Source organism: Blastomyces dermatitidis, assembly GCF_000003525.1.
Source record: "Blastomyces dermatitidis ER-3 genomic scaffold supercont1.8, whole genome shotgun sequence".
In the NCBI taxonomy this organism is placed as follows: Eukaryota; Fungi; Ascomycota; class Eurotiomycetes; order Onygenales; family Ajellomycetaceae; genus Blastomyces; species Blastomyces dermatitidis.
This window is the reverse complement of record NW_025544781.1, coordinates 1,469,639-1,486,670: the sequence shown is the minus strand read 5'-3', so window position 1 is coordinate 1,486,670 and position 17,032 is coordinate 1,469,639. Positions and strand designations below refer to the sequence as shown.

The following is a 17,032-nucleotide window of genomic DNA, read 5'->3' as shown; positions in this document are numbered from 1 at the left end:
GCACTCCAACTCCATACACATAAACCGATGAGAGAGATACACGAATGACAGGAACATCTAAACCGCGGACACATGCACCCCCTATACCAAATGAGAAATAATAACTATACCTCGAGCAGCAGCTCATTTGGTGACACTAAAGCACTTCAAACTTCCCACACCCCAATCGATTACTTGCTCTTGCGTGATATATCAGCATGATGAGGATATGTCAGAATCTTATTCAGGAACCGACGCTCATCGAAACGGAAGCTATATAAACTAGATCGCGCATATGCGGATGATTAATTATTGAGGAGTTGAATGAATCATCAAATCTCATTCCCGATTATATCCCTGAGATCCGTATCCCCCACAGCCATTTCTCATTTTTCCACAGGTAACTTAACAATCGATATAACCATCTACACACAAGAACGAATACATCTCAGAAAACCGAATATAAAAATCCAGTGTCTCATATTTCCATGACATTCTCTCCCTCTCTTCCCCCCGCTTGTCGGCTGCCTCGGCCGCGGTTTCTCGTTGGTTACAGCGCCGGCTATGACGCCATAGCCCTAACCCGCCCGATCTAGATTTCCCGCCGGCCGTCGCTGGCCGATTTGGCCTTGAATTTGCATCTCTTAACTATTATATATAAATAATTAATTATATATAACATGACTCTTAACTTATCTATATAAATTATATCACTGTATATTCCCCAGATATTTCCCGTAAACTGCAAAATAAGAAGATCTTGGCCCATCAGTCCTACCTTTAACTTATCTTATCATACCTATAAACCTGCTAGGGATCTCTTATACAATCTGCGCCTGCGATTCGATCCTAAAAAAGAAACCCACTTTTGATCCTCCCCTCGCCTCCATAATACTCCCGTTCTCAGCAGCACACCCCAGAGAGTCTAAGAATCCAATATGTCGAATCCCCGCGTCCTAGTCCTCGGCGGGCACGGCAAGATAGCCCGCTTCCTAACCCCTCTCCTCCTCAACCGCTCCTGGGACGTAGTCAGCGTAATCCGCAACCCAGACCATACCAACGACATTTTGAAACTGGGTCGGAATAAGAAGGGCAAGGTCGAAGTGCTGGTCTCCAGTCTCGACGATGTGAAGAGTGCCGATGATGCGAAGGCGATCGTGGACCGCGCGAAGCCGGATTATGTGATTTGGGCGGCCGGTATGTTATATATACTGTTTCATTGTTCATATTCCCCTGAATATTTCCAAATAAATAAATAAATAAATAAATAAAAATATAAAAAATAACCATTCCCCTTCCCCCTATGTACACACACAACTAACCGCAAAACAAAACCCCTCACAGGCGCCGGCGGCAAAGGCGGACCCCTCCGCACCTACACCATCGACCGCGACGCAGCCAAACACTTCATCACCGCAACCTTCACAAACCCCTCCATCACCAAATTCCTCCTAATCTCCCACATCGGCAGCCGCCGCAAGCAGCCTCCCTGGCTCTCGCCGGAAACCTGGGAGCGCTTCGAGCACATCAATCACGACGTGCTGCCCGATTACTACCACGCCAAGCTGGCCGCTGACGAGTACTTCACCGTCATGGCGCGCAAGCGCGCTGTGATGGATGATGAAGCGGAGAGCGCGGGCGGCGGGGCGGGGAAGAAGCGGTTCCAGGCGATATTACTGCGGCCCGGCCCGTTGATGGATGCGCCTGCGACGTGGAAGGTGGACTTGGGGAAGCCGACGGAGGTTGTCTTGGAAGGAGGCGTGCCGGCGAATGTGAGTCGGGAGGACGTGGCTCTTGTGGCGGATCGGTTGTTGGCGCGGGATGATACGAGGGGTTGGTTGGATTTGTTGGGTGGGGAGGATGAGATTGATGAGGCGGTTGAGATGGTGGTGAGGGATCGGGTGGATGCGGTTGAGGGGGAGGACGTGGATAGGATGTGTGAGGAGATTACGTTGTGAGTTTGGGGATAAATGGGGTTGGGATTTGAGGGTGAGATATAAAAAAAAATCCCCGCTCCCCTTTCTTATCGTTCGATTTAGGTACAGGATTCACTCGGTTTCGCGGTTTATTTATTTATATACTGGATTTTCCTTCTTCTGTGCTTCGATCCTTTGGGTTTTTTCTTATACGCTATTGTGTTTAATCTCTCAATTCGTTGTGCTGAGATCGCCTTTCTACTCATAAATAGTTACATTGGAAGTCGTATAAGTATAACTATAGCTAGCTAATATTGATTGTATTATAACTGTTGGATGGTATGTGTTTGTTCCTCCCTGTAGCATCTCTGATGAATCCTGGGAAATATCTTTCTGTGTAATACAATATGTGAAACTATCTGCCAATCTGAAAGTGATACATAAAGACACATCATATTGAAAAGTATATATAAAGCAGGTACTCCATTCACCCATAGAAATGTTCATTAAAAAAAACATAACGTGTCCCAGCCTAGTCGTAAAGTTAAAAGAAAACACAAAAGGATAAAAAGGTAAAAGATGAAGGTAGAGAAAAGTTCGCTCATCATCTCGAAACATGCATAGACAGTGACGCCATACTTCCCAACCATGCTTCAATTGTTTCCATTTTGACCTCCGGTCTGCCAGTCCGCTCCGTTTCGCCTTTGATAAAAGAAGATGCTGCCATGTAGGGAAACGCTTAGGGGGAAAATAGGAAAAGGAAATTCTGGGGGAGGGGGTTAATAAAGGGGATGGTGCCTAGAAGCAACCAACATATAATATCTTCTCTTCTTCTTATCTGCTTTTCGTCTTCAGCTTAGCCCCATGTGGGCATCATCACCCAAGCCCCACCCCCTTTCCGCCCTCTCAGCGGCCCCACCAGGCCGATTCCCAAAGCGATCCACAACATTCTCAGCCTCTTCAATTTCTTGGTCGCGGATGCTCCGGCTAAGGCTCTCGCCGTCGGTATCGACTCCGATCAGACTGCTAGGACCGGGCCTGCCACGTCTTCGGGAGGTCAAACTGTTCCTACTGCTACTACTGCCAGTGCCACCAGCATTGTCAAAACTGTTCGCGTAATGGGAGTGGGAGTTGCTGTAGGAGTTGGAGGTGGAGGTGGCACGAACGTTGGGGATATTACCACACGACGATGATGCGAGGTTCGTCGTGGGTGTGCCAGCGCTTGCGTTTGTACTTGCACCCGTGCCTGTGGCCGTGGCAGGTATGGCTGAGCTTGATTCGCTATTTTGTAAACTGGAGGCTGAGCCTGGTGAAGAGGCTAAGGCCCTTGATAGCTCACTGCTACCGAACCAACGCCGTTTGCGGGCCTTGCCGGAGTCACATGGTGGGCAGTTTTTAATTCCTGTTTCTGAGGTGATATCGTCGTCCTTAGGCCTGTTTTGTTGCGATGGAGAGGGTGATGGTCCTTTTTCTAGAGTAGGGGAGGGTGGAGGGGTAATCTCAGAACTGGGAGATATTTCCACGAGCTCTGCATCCCGGCACCATTTCCGGCGTCTTGTATACCTGCCCCAGCCGTCTTGGCCACGGCGGCCATCGTTCCACTATTGCTCAAGGGTTTAGTAACGATGCAAAGGATATAAACTTCTTCCAGCATGAAGAACCGATGGATTAAAACCCGTCGCTGTATAAGAGGATAGGTAATTACTAAATAGTTTCTTACCTTGTTATCGTAGTATATCCAGCCCTCATCATCACCGGCACCATTCTCACCGGTACCTTGCGCGGATTTCGAGGACTTTTTGTTTGGAACATCGGACGGGTTGTTATCGATCCGCCATTCGCTTCCAGGTACCCATCTCCATCTCGCATTTCCACTTTCCACTTCAGGTAGTTCGAATTCATCCTTTTGAGGAACAGGGTTGAGATGCTCATCAGTCCATGCAGCACGCTCATATGCGAAGAGCGAGTAGGTCCAACCAATGCCCAACCAACGCCGCTGGTTTTCATAGAGGATAAAAGTGAAACGGACACCAGATGAATCGGCTCGCCGTTTTTTCATTGAAATATTAGCTGCTGAATTGTTCTTGTCAGATTTGCGGCGGAAAGGGTTTAACGAGAGAAGGGAAGACTTTGATGCAGCGTTCGATCCTTTGTCGCTTGGATAAGGGTTGGAATAAAATTGGAGGCCTGTAATAATGGAGCATAGACGCCGGACAGTTAATGAGCGCCAGAGTATGACACGAGATATGCGTGCTGGCTTAGAATGCCATGTGATGATGACTGTGCCTACTGAAAGTATAACACGACGGGGAGTGATGAGGCAGAAGGGCGGTAAAGTTAGTAGGATCCAGATAGGGGTTACTAAAACTATTCGCATTGTCAAAGATATCAACGCTGGTCTAGTTGTTGCAGAGGTAGCTGTCCGCTGGGTGGAAAGAAAGTCAGTCAGTTCGAGCAAAGGTTCAAGCAGGATATTGCATCTTGTCGTGAATGTCCTTAGAGTCTCTACAATTTCATCCAAGCTCTTATGGTGCTTGGAGGCACCATCCCCTTCCCCATGCCCTCCATGTTTTTCTCCAGTAAGGCCGGTTGATGATAGCGGAGAATATCGCCGCGAATACATAGCCAGAATTAATCCCAGCACAACCAGAATAGGGCCCGCCCAGAGCAGGATAATATCTCCGTATAGAACCGTGGCCCAGAAACCAGCAACCAAAAGGAAGCTCTCCCAGGGATCCCCACTCGTCCATGAAAGCAAACCCACCAGTCGATTTAGCGGGAGTAGGAAGGGATGGGAGTAGGCAAGTGCACGGGTGACAGGCGGAGGAGTTGCGACAAGAAGAGGTGATTTCCTGTGGACTATTATCGTAGAACGCTGCCTCGAAGTTAGGGATGATCCGGAAATAGTGGTGGGGGAGAAGGCAGCGACTGTGGGCGGGACTGCGGTACTGGCAGCCGCTGGAACTGCCAGGGCGCCATCGTCGTGTGGGTAGGTAGTTGGGGACATAGAATCTACCCAAGGTGTCTCTGGATATTCAAATAGTTAGAACAGAAATATGAGCTATGTATGTGTACATATATAAATATATCCCGGCGTAGGTAAATGTAGAAGGATGCGCGCGTGAGGATTACCGATAGCTGCCATACAACCAAGAACCCGTCAACCACCGGCCCAGACAGGGTCATTCTGGGGGTGTCACAAGTCACACTCCACACTCTGGACAACACGAACAACACGCGGCGCAAGCTGCTCTAGTGATACGCGCTATCTCAGTATCGACGGGCGTGGCAGAATGATATCGAGGAGGTGGAGGTGGAGGTGTGGAGAAGTTGGCAGTTGAGCTGGCCGGCTTGGGATAAAATAAAGATATAATAACTACGTATTGCCGTCCAAGCTTCCTCGGCCGCTTCGCTGTTCCTTGTTTCGTTGGCTCGGCGGAAATGCTTGGCGCTCCGTCACGTGCATCACTCCGAGTCTACCTAAAAGACCATCAACATTTTGTCTACGCAGCGTAAATAAATAAATACGCCGCGTGGATAAATATTCCTGCGCTCCCAATCTAAAAACCCAACTTTGAACCATCTCCTCACTGTAATCTTTGACATCATGCAGTTCCCTACTTCCATACTGAAACAACTATCTAATTTCACAACCAGGCGCGCTTGCATCTATCGCTCTCTACATACCAAGCTGGCAGAATTTATCACCCTTGACTATAAAGGATCCCTGGTGACACAGAATGTCAATGTTGATTTGGGGCATGCCCACGAGGCTTTCACAATGCTCCCAAAAGAAATTGGTTATGCTTTCCGAGCAGGCATCCACTCATTGGCGAGAGACTCAGACCAGTGTCCCCTAACTTTCTATCATGATTCTCGATACTTTGCACATGGTAAGAAGTCATGTGGGCAATTCTGCATTTCCTGAATAACACCCAAGTTTCTAGAATCGTTACCATATCCTCGGCTTGTAATTCCTCAGGACCTTCCACGCCAGTCTGATGCCAATACAAGCCCTGCCACTCTCCATACCTTTGGAGCTACTCATACCATCACACTGGACGGGACTTTCGATGGTAAGGCCCAATCATGTATGAATCTTTTTTCCGTTTGCTTACTATAGCTAGCAAAATTTACAAATCAGCTTCGAGATTCTCTCCGTGATCTGAAGGGGCCTTTTGATGAGCTCAAAGACAAGTAGGACTGTGACAAGGAATATCTTATTGAAGCAACAGGTCAATTTTTTTGGGTGGGCCATTGTATATAGGTTGATATAGAATTCAAAGCCTCATGGTTGTCATTGATGTACATGTAATGTACATATGGCAGTTACCCACCCAATAACTCTGCGGTCAGTGACTTGCGTAACAGAACGGACATACCCTGCCGGTGGAACTGTTTCATCCTTCATGCCCTTCGCCCAAGTATCGTGAAACCAACCAAACCTTCACGTCTCCTGTCATGTGCGTCTGACGATCTTTTTTATCAAAATACAAGCAAAGAAGAGCTCAGGGTGGAAAAATGAAATTGATATTCAACTAAGTTGAGATAAGCATGCCTCGTATTAATTATATATTATCCTGCAAAGAAATCCTTCTTCGGAGGAAAAGAAAAAGGGGACTGCAAGTATCCGATTACCATCCCAGTCCCATCAATCTCTTCAGTTGCCAAACTACCGAATTTATTGTCTGGTTCACGCTTCGGCGGACTCATCTAATTGAGAGTAATTAATATAGTGATATCAAAAATGTTGAATGGGAAAATTCATTTCACTTACCAAGGTTTCCTCTTTTATTAGCTTTCCGACTTCTTCTTTTCATATATTTTGCTGAGATCTTCTACGGCTTCGCATTCGTTGGGTATTTTCGGCATTCGTTTAAATGGGCCCTCGAGCTCCTCTCCTTTAATCCTAAGGTTGGAAAATATGTGGGCGTTAACGACGACGCGACCTGCTGCCAATCAGCATACATGCGAGGCCAGTCGAGGACATTGAAAAAAAAAAATGATCGGTTGACTTCATACTCTCTTCACTCAACTTATCCACGTCGGCATAATCTACGCTTTCAGGCCACCACGGTGGGCGGGTCCCAACTTGTCCCGGGTCGGCCCTTCCCAGGCGCCACTGGACAACCTCAACATGAGCTTTCGTGATCTTGCATAAGAATTCGGATGGGAGTGACTTGAATTTAGATGTGTAAAAAGCATTCCTTTCACAATCAGGATTGACCTCCTTTTTGCTTTCAGCCTCTGAGGGGGTCACTTTTTCTCCCCCGCCTGTGTTCGTCCTAGACAAGAACGAAGACATTGTGGTGAATTCCAGTAGGCGGAGTTGATATCGAAGGACGGAAGGACGAATAATAAAAAATGACTGCAAGTAATGAACAAGGATCAACCGCGCAAAACACAATTGAGGACGATGGAGAAGTCAAAAGAGCGCTAAGAGTCTCAATGATATTAAAGGGCTATATATACCCTTTATATATCCTGGTAGTACTGGAAGGAGTAGCCGCCGAAGGGAAACTCTTGGGGATCCTCGCGAGTGCGAACATCCCCAAAGGGTACGCCACCTTAGGGGCCTTCATGGAACGCATAAATTCTTTAGCATTATCTATAGAAAGAGTCCTATAGAAACATGCTGCCTATGGGAACCTGCATCCTGCGCTGATCACCTTTCAATGAAAGTGTGAGATGTTATGTAAGAGACCTCTAGAAATAGGCTGCCTCACGGGATCCCATAAACCAACTAAATTTTATGTTTCTCTATAAGATAATAGTCCGACAAAGAAATATGCCACTGCAAGGAGCTTCATCATCCATCAAAAATATACAATTCCTTATGGTGACTGTTTCATTGAGAATTGCCACCATTGGCAGCTACACAAGACCCAAGGCAGTTGAAACTCGAGGGTTCATCATGAAAGGGAAATTCCCAAGGAGTATATACTCCAGAAAACCCCGTCAATCATAAACGTAGGACATTGTTTCCGGAGAGAACGGGACAAATCACCCATTGTACTGCTGGTAATAGCCATACAAAGAGGCGAGAGTTGGTTGTTGGAGTTGGCTTATTTTGATGCCAAGGCTACCTTCCTCCGAGCTAAGTTTGTGCTCTAAACTCAAAACAGCAAAGCGGCTGTCGCAAATGAGCTAAACCGGATTAGGCCTTGAAATTTCCTCTGGCAAGAAATCTTTCCACCACCAAACCGGCAACGACATTTTCCATCTTGTTGAACACCGCTATCCACGCTCTCGCGCCCTTACTCGCTAATAGTGATCTTTCGGGAAGTAGAAGTTGGAAGAACTATTCTCATAACTGAGTAGTTCTGGGAAGAAATTGGGATGGTATGTTTAATTCTTCCCAGCACTTTTCTTTTTCTACCCCAGCTTCCCTTGCCTCCCGACCAAACTCAAGTTTACTGACAAGTCTGTCTATCTCCAGGCGCACCGGATTGTAGCCCAGATAGTCCTCACGGGCGGTCGGGTCTTTGGAAGAGCCTTTGCGGAAGCATACAAGCAAGCCTCAGCCGCGTCGAAATATGCAGCCCAGGCGCAAAAGGGCGACGGAACTGCATCAAACAATTTCGCCTCCTCTGGTCTTACCCTCGACGAAGCCTGCAAGATCCTAAATGTGAAGCCGCCAATGGGCGGCGAGACAAACCTGGAACACACAATGGAACGTTTCAAGAAGCTGTTCGATGCAAATGACCCGAAGAAGGGAGGGAGCTTTTACTTACAAAGCAAAATCCTTCGAGCCCGCGAGCGGATTGAGATGGAGGTTCGAGAAGCCGAACGGAAGGCTGCTATGGACAAAGAAGTGAAGGAGGGTTGGAAACCTAAGGTTTATAAGGATCGGTGACCTTATACACAATAACGCCTCGCCCCACCCGTTTCGACGTATCCAGCTCCATTCCGCGGACGTTTCGACAGATCCCAGCGACCTGCTTGGATATATGAGTTCGGTTATGGTGTCGACTACAGCCACCGCACAAAATACTTCTTGTTGATATATATCGCCACTGTTTCTAGTTTTTATTGCATAGCACGGGCGTCTTCGGCTTTTTTCCCCCTCCTTTAAGGCCTATTGTTCGGCTTCTGTGCCTCTCATCCTCCCTTTTCCGTCTAGCGTTTTGCTCCCAACGCACGATACCGCATTTCATTTTATTTCAACTAGCCTACTTCCCTCCGCTCCTATCGGTATCATTTGTGAAGCGTTGACGAAACGACAGACACAGACGGTCCTGTTATATCTTGGATACCGCCGAAACGTTTGACGACTGTTTCCACACGATGGTATTGGAAGGTATGGCGCACCTTTGTATACAATATCCCTTTTTGCTCTTCAGCGTGGCGATCTTGTGGACGAATCATGAGAGGAGAGATTTTCCTCCCTTGTTGCTCTGCCATCCATATGTTGCCGGCTGGATTTTCTCCACTCTAATTTGTTTGAAAGACTTTTCTTCTGGGGTTGGCGTTCGATGTATTATACATATTAGCTATTTGGAATTTTTGCAGTATTGGCGACGATGGGGTGTGTAAGAGGAGAAGAAGAGAAGAGAGAAGAAGAAACCGTCAATGCAAGGGATGGAGGGTGATAGAGTCCTTTGAATACGCGAGAAGCGACCAGTCAGTCAGCTCTTGTCTACGTTACGAGAGCGACGATGGAATGCGAAAATTGGAAATCAGATTTATAGAATAGAACGAAACTCTGATGGACTATCTATCTGCTTGATATGGAGAAGTTAGAAGTTAGAGTTGCTAAATGAATGAGAGATTCCCAATGCAAACCACAGTACAAGAGCGCATTACTATATAAATATACCCTTTTGGGGCGAGATTATCCAACTGAAATGCCGGACGCGGCTCTGCCTCCATTCTCACATTGCTCCCCTCCATCTCTCCCTTTATGTTAACCCTTCCCTCAGCAACCAGTCGACCACAAAGCTATCAATCTCACCAGCACGGCTGATTATGCCACTCGCCCCGCATTACAAGAATGCTTCATAGTGCCACGCTGACCAGAGATAGCCTGTCGCAGGGAATCTCAGGCAGATGAAGGGCATATCAACGAGCCAATCCAAGTGTCGTCATTTCAAACCCCGAAGTACCACCCCTCACTAACTCAAGCGTCCATATTATTGATTTCCCTAGCGCAATCGGCCTGTTGTGTAAGCTGAGGACAATCCAGACTTGTTTTTCTGATTCCAAATCGACGAGGGTGGCGCCAAACAGCCCAATCTTGGTCCACGCCTATGTCGTCAGACATCTATCTCAATTGTGAAATCCCTCAGCGATAAACCTATAACAAGCCACAGGAAATACTAAAAGGAAAAGGCCCGTATTGAGCTACACAATAGAGGATGTCTCTCTCCAGGCCCGCAGGGATGGGTGCGTTGGGATCACCTCAAAGCACGACAAGCATATGTGTGTTCGCCTGTTTTAACGAAATTTGATAAAATGAAGTTTGAAGGTGTATTGCGACAAATAAATCAATGATTATTCCCCTGAACTAATCGGAGAACCTTTGCCCCCCCTCTGGAGCTGGTTTTGGCTTTCAAAAAAACTATCCCTGCCCTCTCGGGCTAGCTACCCTTTCCCCGTTCCATGGTGCGCCTCCGCGCGGAAAACGATTTATTAATAGTGACTCCGATTTCCCCCTCCCATGTCAAGAGCGGGACAAGGACATTCCAGCATGGACTCTCTAGGATATTCGCACTCGCTCTCTTTCCTCCACGGCGATCAGGGGTGGTTAGTTTAGATTTTCTTTATCACTTGGCCCCTCGCCCTCTCCGCGTCTCCTTACCCCTCTCCTCTCTGACCAAAAAATTCTCAGTCCATTCTTACATGCAGGCTTGAGCTTTACACTCGTTTATTCTTTTTGCAGGCGGCCCATTGTGCATCCTCATCACCGCCTCTTCGTTTTTATCAGACAGATTACCCTTTAAGCTGAAGGGCTATGGGGAAGCCTTCTGTACCGCTATCTGCGGATCTACCACCGCTCGTTTTCGGAACTGCAACTTTTTCCTCACAGTACAATGCTGACCCATATGCACTTCCCACGACCGCGATAGTCCACCGCGCATTGTCTGCGGGAATTCGGGCTTTTGACACGTCTCCTTACTACGGTCCAGCGGAAGAATTACTGGGACGTGCTCTCTCCACTAGCTTCGCTCGTTCCAATTTTCCAAGATACACCTACCGCCTGCTTACCAAGGTTGGTCGAGTCGCAGCGCAATCCTTCGATTATTCACCGGTATGGATACGAAAAAGCATAAAGCGTAGCTTATCCCGCCTTGATACCTCTTACCTAGACGTCGTATACTGCCATGATGTCGAGTTTGTTTCGCCAGAAGAAGTCGTAGGTGCGGTTGTGGAGTTGCGCAGAATACGGGATACTGAGGGGGCAATCCGTTATGTCGGAATATCAGGGTACCCTGTGGACGTTTTGTGCTCGCTGGCAGAAATGATTTTGGAAAGGACTGGTGAGCCGCTGGACGCTGTGATGTCTTACGCCAATTTTACGTTGCAGAACACAAAGCTTGCTCTGGAGGGCCTACCGCGTCTTATTGCTGCGGGAGTCGATGTGGTTCCCAACGCCTCCCCGTTAGGAATGGGGCTTTTAAGACGCAAAGGCGTCCCTATCGGAAGTATGGGTGATTTCCATCCTGCGCTCGATGGACTGCGCAAAGCTATACATACGGCAAGCGAATGGGTAGAGCAGCAGGGAGAGAAAATCGAAGTTGTTGCTATACGATATGCGCTCGAGTCATGGTTGCGCGAGGGCTCATGTGTCGGTGCTCTTGGGCCGCCACTTGCACCTTCCCCAGATGCTGATCCGGGATTCATCTCCGCTGCTACCGTTGGTGTTGGACGACGGCTAGGTGTTAGTGTCATAGGTGTGAGCAATATCGATGAGTTGAATGAAACTCTTCGTGTGTGGCAAAGCATTGTCGATGGGCTTGAGGATCAAGGGGATGATGATGATGACGATGCTGTCCCCTCTGAAGAGGTTGGATACTTCCCGGAAGGAACAAATGCGACAACGGACGACGGCGACGACATTGATCCGTCATCTTTTACAGGCACCTCTAAACCCCCCGCCATTCTCACTCCGTGCGGTGATATTACCGATCGTAAGTGGTCTCGAGGCAGACGACAACGCATTTTAAAGCTCACCAAGGGAATTCGCGAGATTCTCGGACCGGAGTGGGTAAATTATACTTGGGCGAGTCCGGAAGAAGGCTTTGTAAATATCCCTCCCGAACACCCTGACGACATGGACGAGCTGGCAGGAAAAGGGATCGCTACGACGGATGCAGGCGAAGGAGATATTGATATGAAGGACTTGGAGGGCAGACTGCTTACACCTCCATTGGAGCCAGCTGTCAAATGAAAGCGCGTTTTCCGTTAACTTGGCTATTTTAGGGCGGCTAATTGATGAATAAATGATATGCTTGGTTATTTGATTCTCTCTTCTTGCTGCCATCCTTAGCGCACCCACTCATTTCTGGTATACAAGCGTCATACGACGCATTTTATTTTTTGAGATAATCCTCTTCTCTCTCCGTTGTTTTATGGGTAGACGACTCGCTTTTTATCTTGCTTTTTGGTTGCTCTCCCATGACTTCAAGTCTTATTTAAGTGGCATTGTAGGACATGCATTTACTACCTTCATGTACGTCGAAATTCGTCCAGCGACGTGCGATACGACTACAACAACCCAATTCTCACACCGTACAGAAAATTTGCTTAAATTCAGTTACATAAATTATTTACCTTGTCGGAGAGCCAGACTTACAGACTAAAGAAACGACCCGCTTATCCATCAATATATGGAGTCTCTTCTCTGTTCAACATACAATTTCACAGATTCCAAGTTGAATGATCTCCCTCACGTTACATATATTGTCTTTTGCTGTTTCTATCTTCGCCATCTCCGCACCTTCCAAGGAATCTCTTTTTTGCGATATCTGGCAGGCGTGACCGAGCGATCGGTAAACACAGCAGGGATGTGCTGCCTTCCTTATTTACCTTTCTAGGTCTTCATGCCCGTCGCAACTGCCTCAGGAATCCATGGATAAACCGGAAGAAGGCGCGATGCATAGACACAGGAAATAGATTGTTTATCTCCGCAATTCTCCAACTCCCAATCGCAACAAAAACAACAACACCCACAGCCGTATCGTATAGCACGTTCGTTAAATCCGTATCTTGACATTTATATACTGCAATATAGTTGTCTGCATATTGTTTGTTCCTCCATTGCATAGAGCTGCTGCTGTAGCGGCGGCAGCGGCGCCCAGTTGCCCGATTTTGGAGATTCGTAGCGTCTTGACGATTTCCAAGTAAGTTATATCCCCCTTAAAAGTCCGGAGAGATGCAGTGCAACGCGTGATGGGAGGCGAGCTGGATGCTGGAAACAGATGAAAACATGGCTCCTCCACTACCCATATTTGGGTTATTGGAGAGGGATAGAGGGAGCCTTATTGCTCATTTCTCTGATGACGCTTTCTCACAGGCTCAACACAGTACTGCTCTCGACGAGGGTATTGGCTGTAGAAAACAAGGAAGTGGTCCATTTCGTTATATCGGACTTAGCCTTATAGCTACGTGCTACACAGCTGTCTGTAGCTGCAAGCATGGCTGAAAACGCGGCCGCTGCAGCCCCAACTCCGGCTCCGACTCCGGCTCCGACTCCGGCTCCAGCTCCGGCTCCAGCTCCAGCAAATGGCCGTGTTGCCTCTCCACCCGCGCCTAATAACACTAGCACACCAGGCAATGATGCAGCTGAGGTTTTGCCTGGTTATTCACCCCCAAGGGGCACTTCTCCTGCATCTAGGGATGAAATGGTCGATGGTACGCCTCCGCGCATGTTCAGTAGCAGGTACTATTTCCTTGCTAACGCTCCAGAATTAGATCCAGCTCGGAATGGGAGATCCTATCGTTTGTGCAAGGAATGCCGTAGTATTTTACCAACCAGGTGGGCTTACTGGTTAAAGAAACGGGACCCAGAAACACCTCGGGGCTTCTGGTTTTTCGTAACAATGGCCTGGCGTTTCCTCCTCACCAATAAATGCCCGGAGTGTAAATCCAAAGGAAACAGCCGACGTGTTTCCCCCCCGCAAGGGCAGTCGCCGGTTCGGTCAATGCGGCGATCGCAGGAGGAGACTCAGGGGTTGGCGGATGTGGGGAGACCGGAGTAGTACGAAAACGCGCAAGCGTGGATTTCCCGGGAGCGCTTCCTACAATGATCATTTCCGGCATCTTTCCTCACTGGGATGGATCAAACCCGAACAGTGCGTATACACATAATATCGGAAACTCCGGTTAATCAGGCGTTCGGTACGGATAAGGGAGCATATTTCTGGGATTGCGATTGAGTGGCGTGTTCTCGAAGACGATTTTCGAGGCTTAATTCCTGGTATGTAGCCCAGAACATTTTCTGATTGCTATTCCACTCAAGCATTAGCTGACGACTTCTATGTGTATAGTGCCTTGGAACAAAGCGATATTAGATGCTGTCTTACCACTTTCGCTCATTTTTGTTAATAGGTTGATTTCTTCCCCGGCTGTGTTTCTTTCGCTTATAATATCCCCCCCCCCTTCCCCCCCCCTTTTTTTTTATTCATTCATTCGTTGTTTCCTGCTAGTCGGTTTCGTTCTGTTTTTAATTGGGGCGTACAGTTCGTTATCAGATTATCCCACATGTTTGGCAGAACTGCTGGGTTTTTACACCCAAATTGCGCATGCCTGTCATTATTTTTGCTCTTTCTCAATTTCTTTTTGAGGTAGCTTTTATACGGAGGCGACAGCCGTTAATAATAACAACTAGATAGAAACAATTGCAGTCTTTGTGCCACCAGCTGGAGCTAATCGCTTTGTTTCGAAGCATTCACCTATGCCATGGCCAAAACGTACAACTTCGAGGTTGTGAAACATCCACGGTATCCATGGATATGCTAGACGAAGAAGTAGAAGGGAAATACTGTGAAGTCTGTAATCATGATTTGCAAGGCAAGCTTGGAACAAGGATGCCAGAAAGGTAGGTTTGGGACTTGACTCCATATTTTTTCCTCAGCAGGAAAAATAAAATAAAAAATCATGAAGTCTTCCTTATCCCTTGGCAGCGACATGGGCAACGATCAAACGATAGATCTATCTATCTGTCTACCCTTCACCGTCGAAACAGGATTATTGTTAGCTATTGTATCGTCGTTGAAACTGCCACTGCGGAACCAACGACCAACCAGGACTGTGACTCCCCGTTGCCTGTTGATATTGAAATCTTGGGCCAACTGAGGCGATTGGAGGAGGGAATCTGGGATTCGTTCATGGTTTCAAACTTCCATGCCTGCTTCGTTGTCCGTGGGATATTTATCTGGTTGTGGACTGTGGTATGTCCAAATAAATATACCAGGGTCGTCTTAGGCTTTGCCTCGTTGCTGTGTTTGTTATTAGTATTTTTTTTATATATATATTCTTTTCTGGGCGGGGCGGGGACGATCATTCCCCCGGTTGCAATTGTTTCGGATTCCCATAGCTCGATCTGCTGTGTGACGGGCGTGATGAAAAAAGAAAAGAAGAGAAGAAGAAATCGCCGAAGCAAGCAAGGTGTGTGGGAAAAGGGGCAAAACACAACCCAACACAACCTGGGTTTCCCGGGTTAAATAAAACATAAAACAAGAGAAGGCTTCTCTTCTGCGGAAAGAAAAGGAGAAGAAAATCCTTCTATCTGCTGCTGCAAAGTCGAGTGAGTAGTTAGTACAGCGTAATAATAAAATAATCTGGCTGGCTGACAACTCACTCCTAAAAGAAGCTGGCTGTTGAATCCTGAATAATAACTAACTACTTTCAAGTAAACAACTACTAATTTCTTTAGCTTATTTAGCTTGCTTTTCCCCCAGTTGACTTGCTTGAGCTCGCATACGCTGTACACATAAACATCAGTGATTGAATGGGATAATTATTAGTTGATGGAAAATCACAACGGCGGTGAGCAGCGAAAAAAAAGGGGGGGGGGTTCAACAGCAAGAACAGCGAGAATCAGACTCCATCAGAACAGAGGACAGTTAATAGTTAATCAATCATGCCTGCTAACTAACTAGTTACTTAACTTATTATTTTCTCACGTAGCACATCGCGTTCGCGCACACGGCCAAAAAAGAGGTTACGAGTATAGTATGACGTTTTGGGACAACTTGGAATTTGTTCGCGCTTGGTGCAGATCTGCGCCACTCGCTCGTGGGTGGGAGGGAGCTGCTTGTGGATTTGATTTGCGTTTTGCAATTTTGATTTCTTTTTCTTTTTCTTTTTCTTTTTCTTGGTTTTTGTGTTTTGTGTTTTGTTTTGTGTGTCCGTTTGAGAACTGAGCGTGGCTTACCGCGCTTGTGCGAGATGAGATGAGAAGATGGACGTGTTCGATGCATGTATGTATACTCCGTATATAAGTTTATATGCTGTTTACCCTGCCTGTGACGACATTTATAGTCTGTAGTTTCACTTGTCTATGACCATCCAGGTACATTTTTCCTTTTTTTCCTTTTTTTCCTTCTTTTTTTCCCGCGGCGAGATCTCCCCCCTTCCCGGCCCCTATTTATATATGCTTGATGGTTCCCCGGATCCATCCTCAGACACACAAAAGTCCCACGTTGTTTCTGAAGATCAGCTGCGCCTAGTCTAGTTATCTACATTGTCTCTGGGGTTTTGACCCTATTATTCTATCTCCTGAATAGAGGGGACAAGACAAGAAGACAACAGGTATGATTTATACATGTTACTGTGTTTTAACCTTATGTTTTCCCCCCATGAGCGGAGCCCACCCCCCCCCCCCCCCCTTGGGTATGTATATTTCAGTAGAAGTCAACCACAATTTTTTAATATTAAGGAGGGTTCTCGAGGTGTGAATTTAATGCACGCCCCCCGTATGGGGCATAATAGCATGCCCGTTCTTCCTCGTTATTTTGCTTAGGATTTATAGTGCTACGAAAAAAAGTGATAAGATAGTTTTGAGGTGAGATATAAGGAAACCTTCCGCCCCTCTCACCCGCACGGGGGAGGCTAGAGAAGAGTAAATAGTAATTCAATTGAAAAGAAATACAGTTAGTGTGTGTGACTCGGTTGCTCGCTCGAAGGCTGGCGAA

The 17,032-nt window shown here is 47.1% G+C and overlaps 7 protein-coding genes across 9 annotated transcripts; 5 read left to right on the top strand and 2 right to left on the bottom strand.

Annotated features, from left to right (window-relative positions):
• Positions 1–255: 255 nt before the first annotated feature.
• On the top strand, positions 256–2,232 carry BDCG_07248 (NAD dependent epimerase/dehydratase). Its single transcript, XM_045423046.1, has 2 exons — positions 256–1,176; positions 1,324–2,232. Exons 1-2 carry the CDS (start codon positions 918–920, stop codon positions 1,935–1,937), a joined length of 873 nt encoding a protein of 290 aa, XP_045278527.1. The 5' UTR covers positions 256–917; the 3' UTR covers positions 1,938–2,232.
• On the bottom strand, positions 2,140–5,309 carry BDCG_07247. 2 transcript variants are annotated; one of them, XM_045423045.1, is made up of 4 exons: positions 5,028–5,262; positions 3,616–4,922; positions 3,062–3,496; positions 2,152–2,975 (listed from the first exon to the last, which is right to left on the bottom strand). In XM_045423045.1, the coding sequence occupies exons 1-4, from the start codon at positions 5,038–5,040 to the stop codon at positions 2,973–2,975; spliced, it is 1,758 nt and encodes a 585-aa protein (XP_045282057.1). In that variant the 5' UTR covers positions 5,041–5,262; the 3' UTR covers positions 2,152–2,972. The 2 variants fall into 2 exon arrangements, with proteins under 2 accessions (XP_045282056.1, XP_045282057.1); XM_045423044.1 differs by having other exon boundaries at positions 2,140–3,496; positions 5,028–5,309.
• Positions 5,310–5,339: 30 nt separating this feature from the next.
• On the top strand, positions 5,340–6,945 carry BDCG_07246. 2 transcript variants are annotated; one of them, XM_045423042.1, is made up of 3 exons: positions 5,340–5,788; positions 5,843–5,971; positions 6,023–6,945. In XM_045423042.1, exons 1-3 carry the CDS (start codon positions 5,503–5,505, stop codon positions 6,094–6,096), a joined length of 489 nt encoding a protein of 162 aa, XP_045278526.1. In that variant the 5' UTR covers positions 5,340–5,502; the 3' UTR covers positions 6,097–6,945. The 2 variants fall into 2 exon arrangements, with proteins under 2 accessions (XP_045278526.1, XP_045282055.1); XM_045423043.1 differs by having other exon boundaries at positions 5,406–5,788; positions 6,040–6,656.
• On the bottom strand, positions 6,063–7,969 carry BDCG_07245 (uncharacterized protein). The gene is made up of 3 exons (XM_045423041.1): positions 6,918–7,969; positions 6,673–6,844; positions 6,063–6,608 (listed from the first exon to the last, which is right to left on the bottom strand). The coding sequence occupies exons 1-2, from the start codon at positions 7,198–7,200 to the stop codon at positions 6,690–6,692; spliced, it is 438 nt and encodes a 145-aa protein (XP_045278525.1). The 5' UTR covers positions 7,201–7,969; the 3' UTR covers positions 6,063–6,608; positions 6,673–6,689.
• Positions 7,970–8,083: 114 nt separating this feature from the next.
• BDCG_07244 (mitochondrial import inner membrane translocase subunit tim16) lies at positions 8,084–9,970 on the top strand. Its single transcript, XM_045423040.1, has 2 exons — positions 8,084–8,237; positions 8,335–9,970. Exons 1-2 carry the CDS (start codon positions 8,235–8,237, stop codon positions 8,749–8,751), a joined length of 420 nt encoding a protein of 139 aa, XP_045278524.1. The 5' UTR covers positions 8,084–8,234; the 3' UTR covers positions 8,752–9,970.
• Positions 9,971–10,848: 878 nt separating this feature from the next.
• Positions 10,849–12,285, top strand: BDCG_07243 (alcohol dehydrogenase; the record flags this gene model as incomplete). The annotated part of the gene is made up of 1 exon (XM_045423039.1): positions 10,849–12,285. The coding sequence occupies one exon, from the start codon at positions 10,849–10,851 to the stop codon at positions 12,283–12,285; it is 1,437 nt and encodes a 478-aa protein (XP_045278523.1).
• Positions 12,286–13,531: 1,246 nt separating this feature from the next.
• BDCG_07242 (uncharacterized protein) lies at positions 13,532–14,095 on the top strand (the record flags this gene model as incomplete). Its single annotated transcript, XM_045423038.1, has 2 exons — positions 13,532–13,748; positions 13,803–14,095. The coding sequence occupies 2 exons, from the start codon at positions 13,532–13,534 to the stop codon at positions 14,093–14,095; spliced, it is 510 nt and encodes a 169-aa protein (XP_045278522.1).
• Between the last annotated feature and the right edge of the window lie 2,937 nt (positions 14,096–17,032).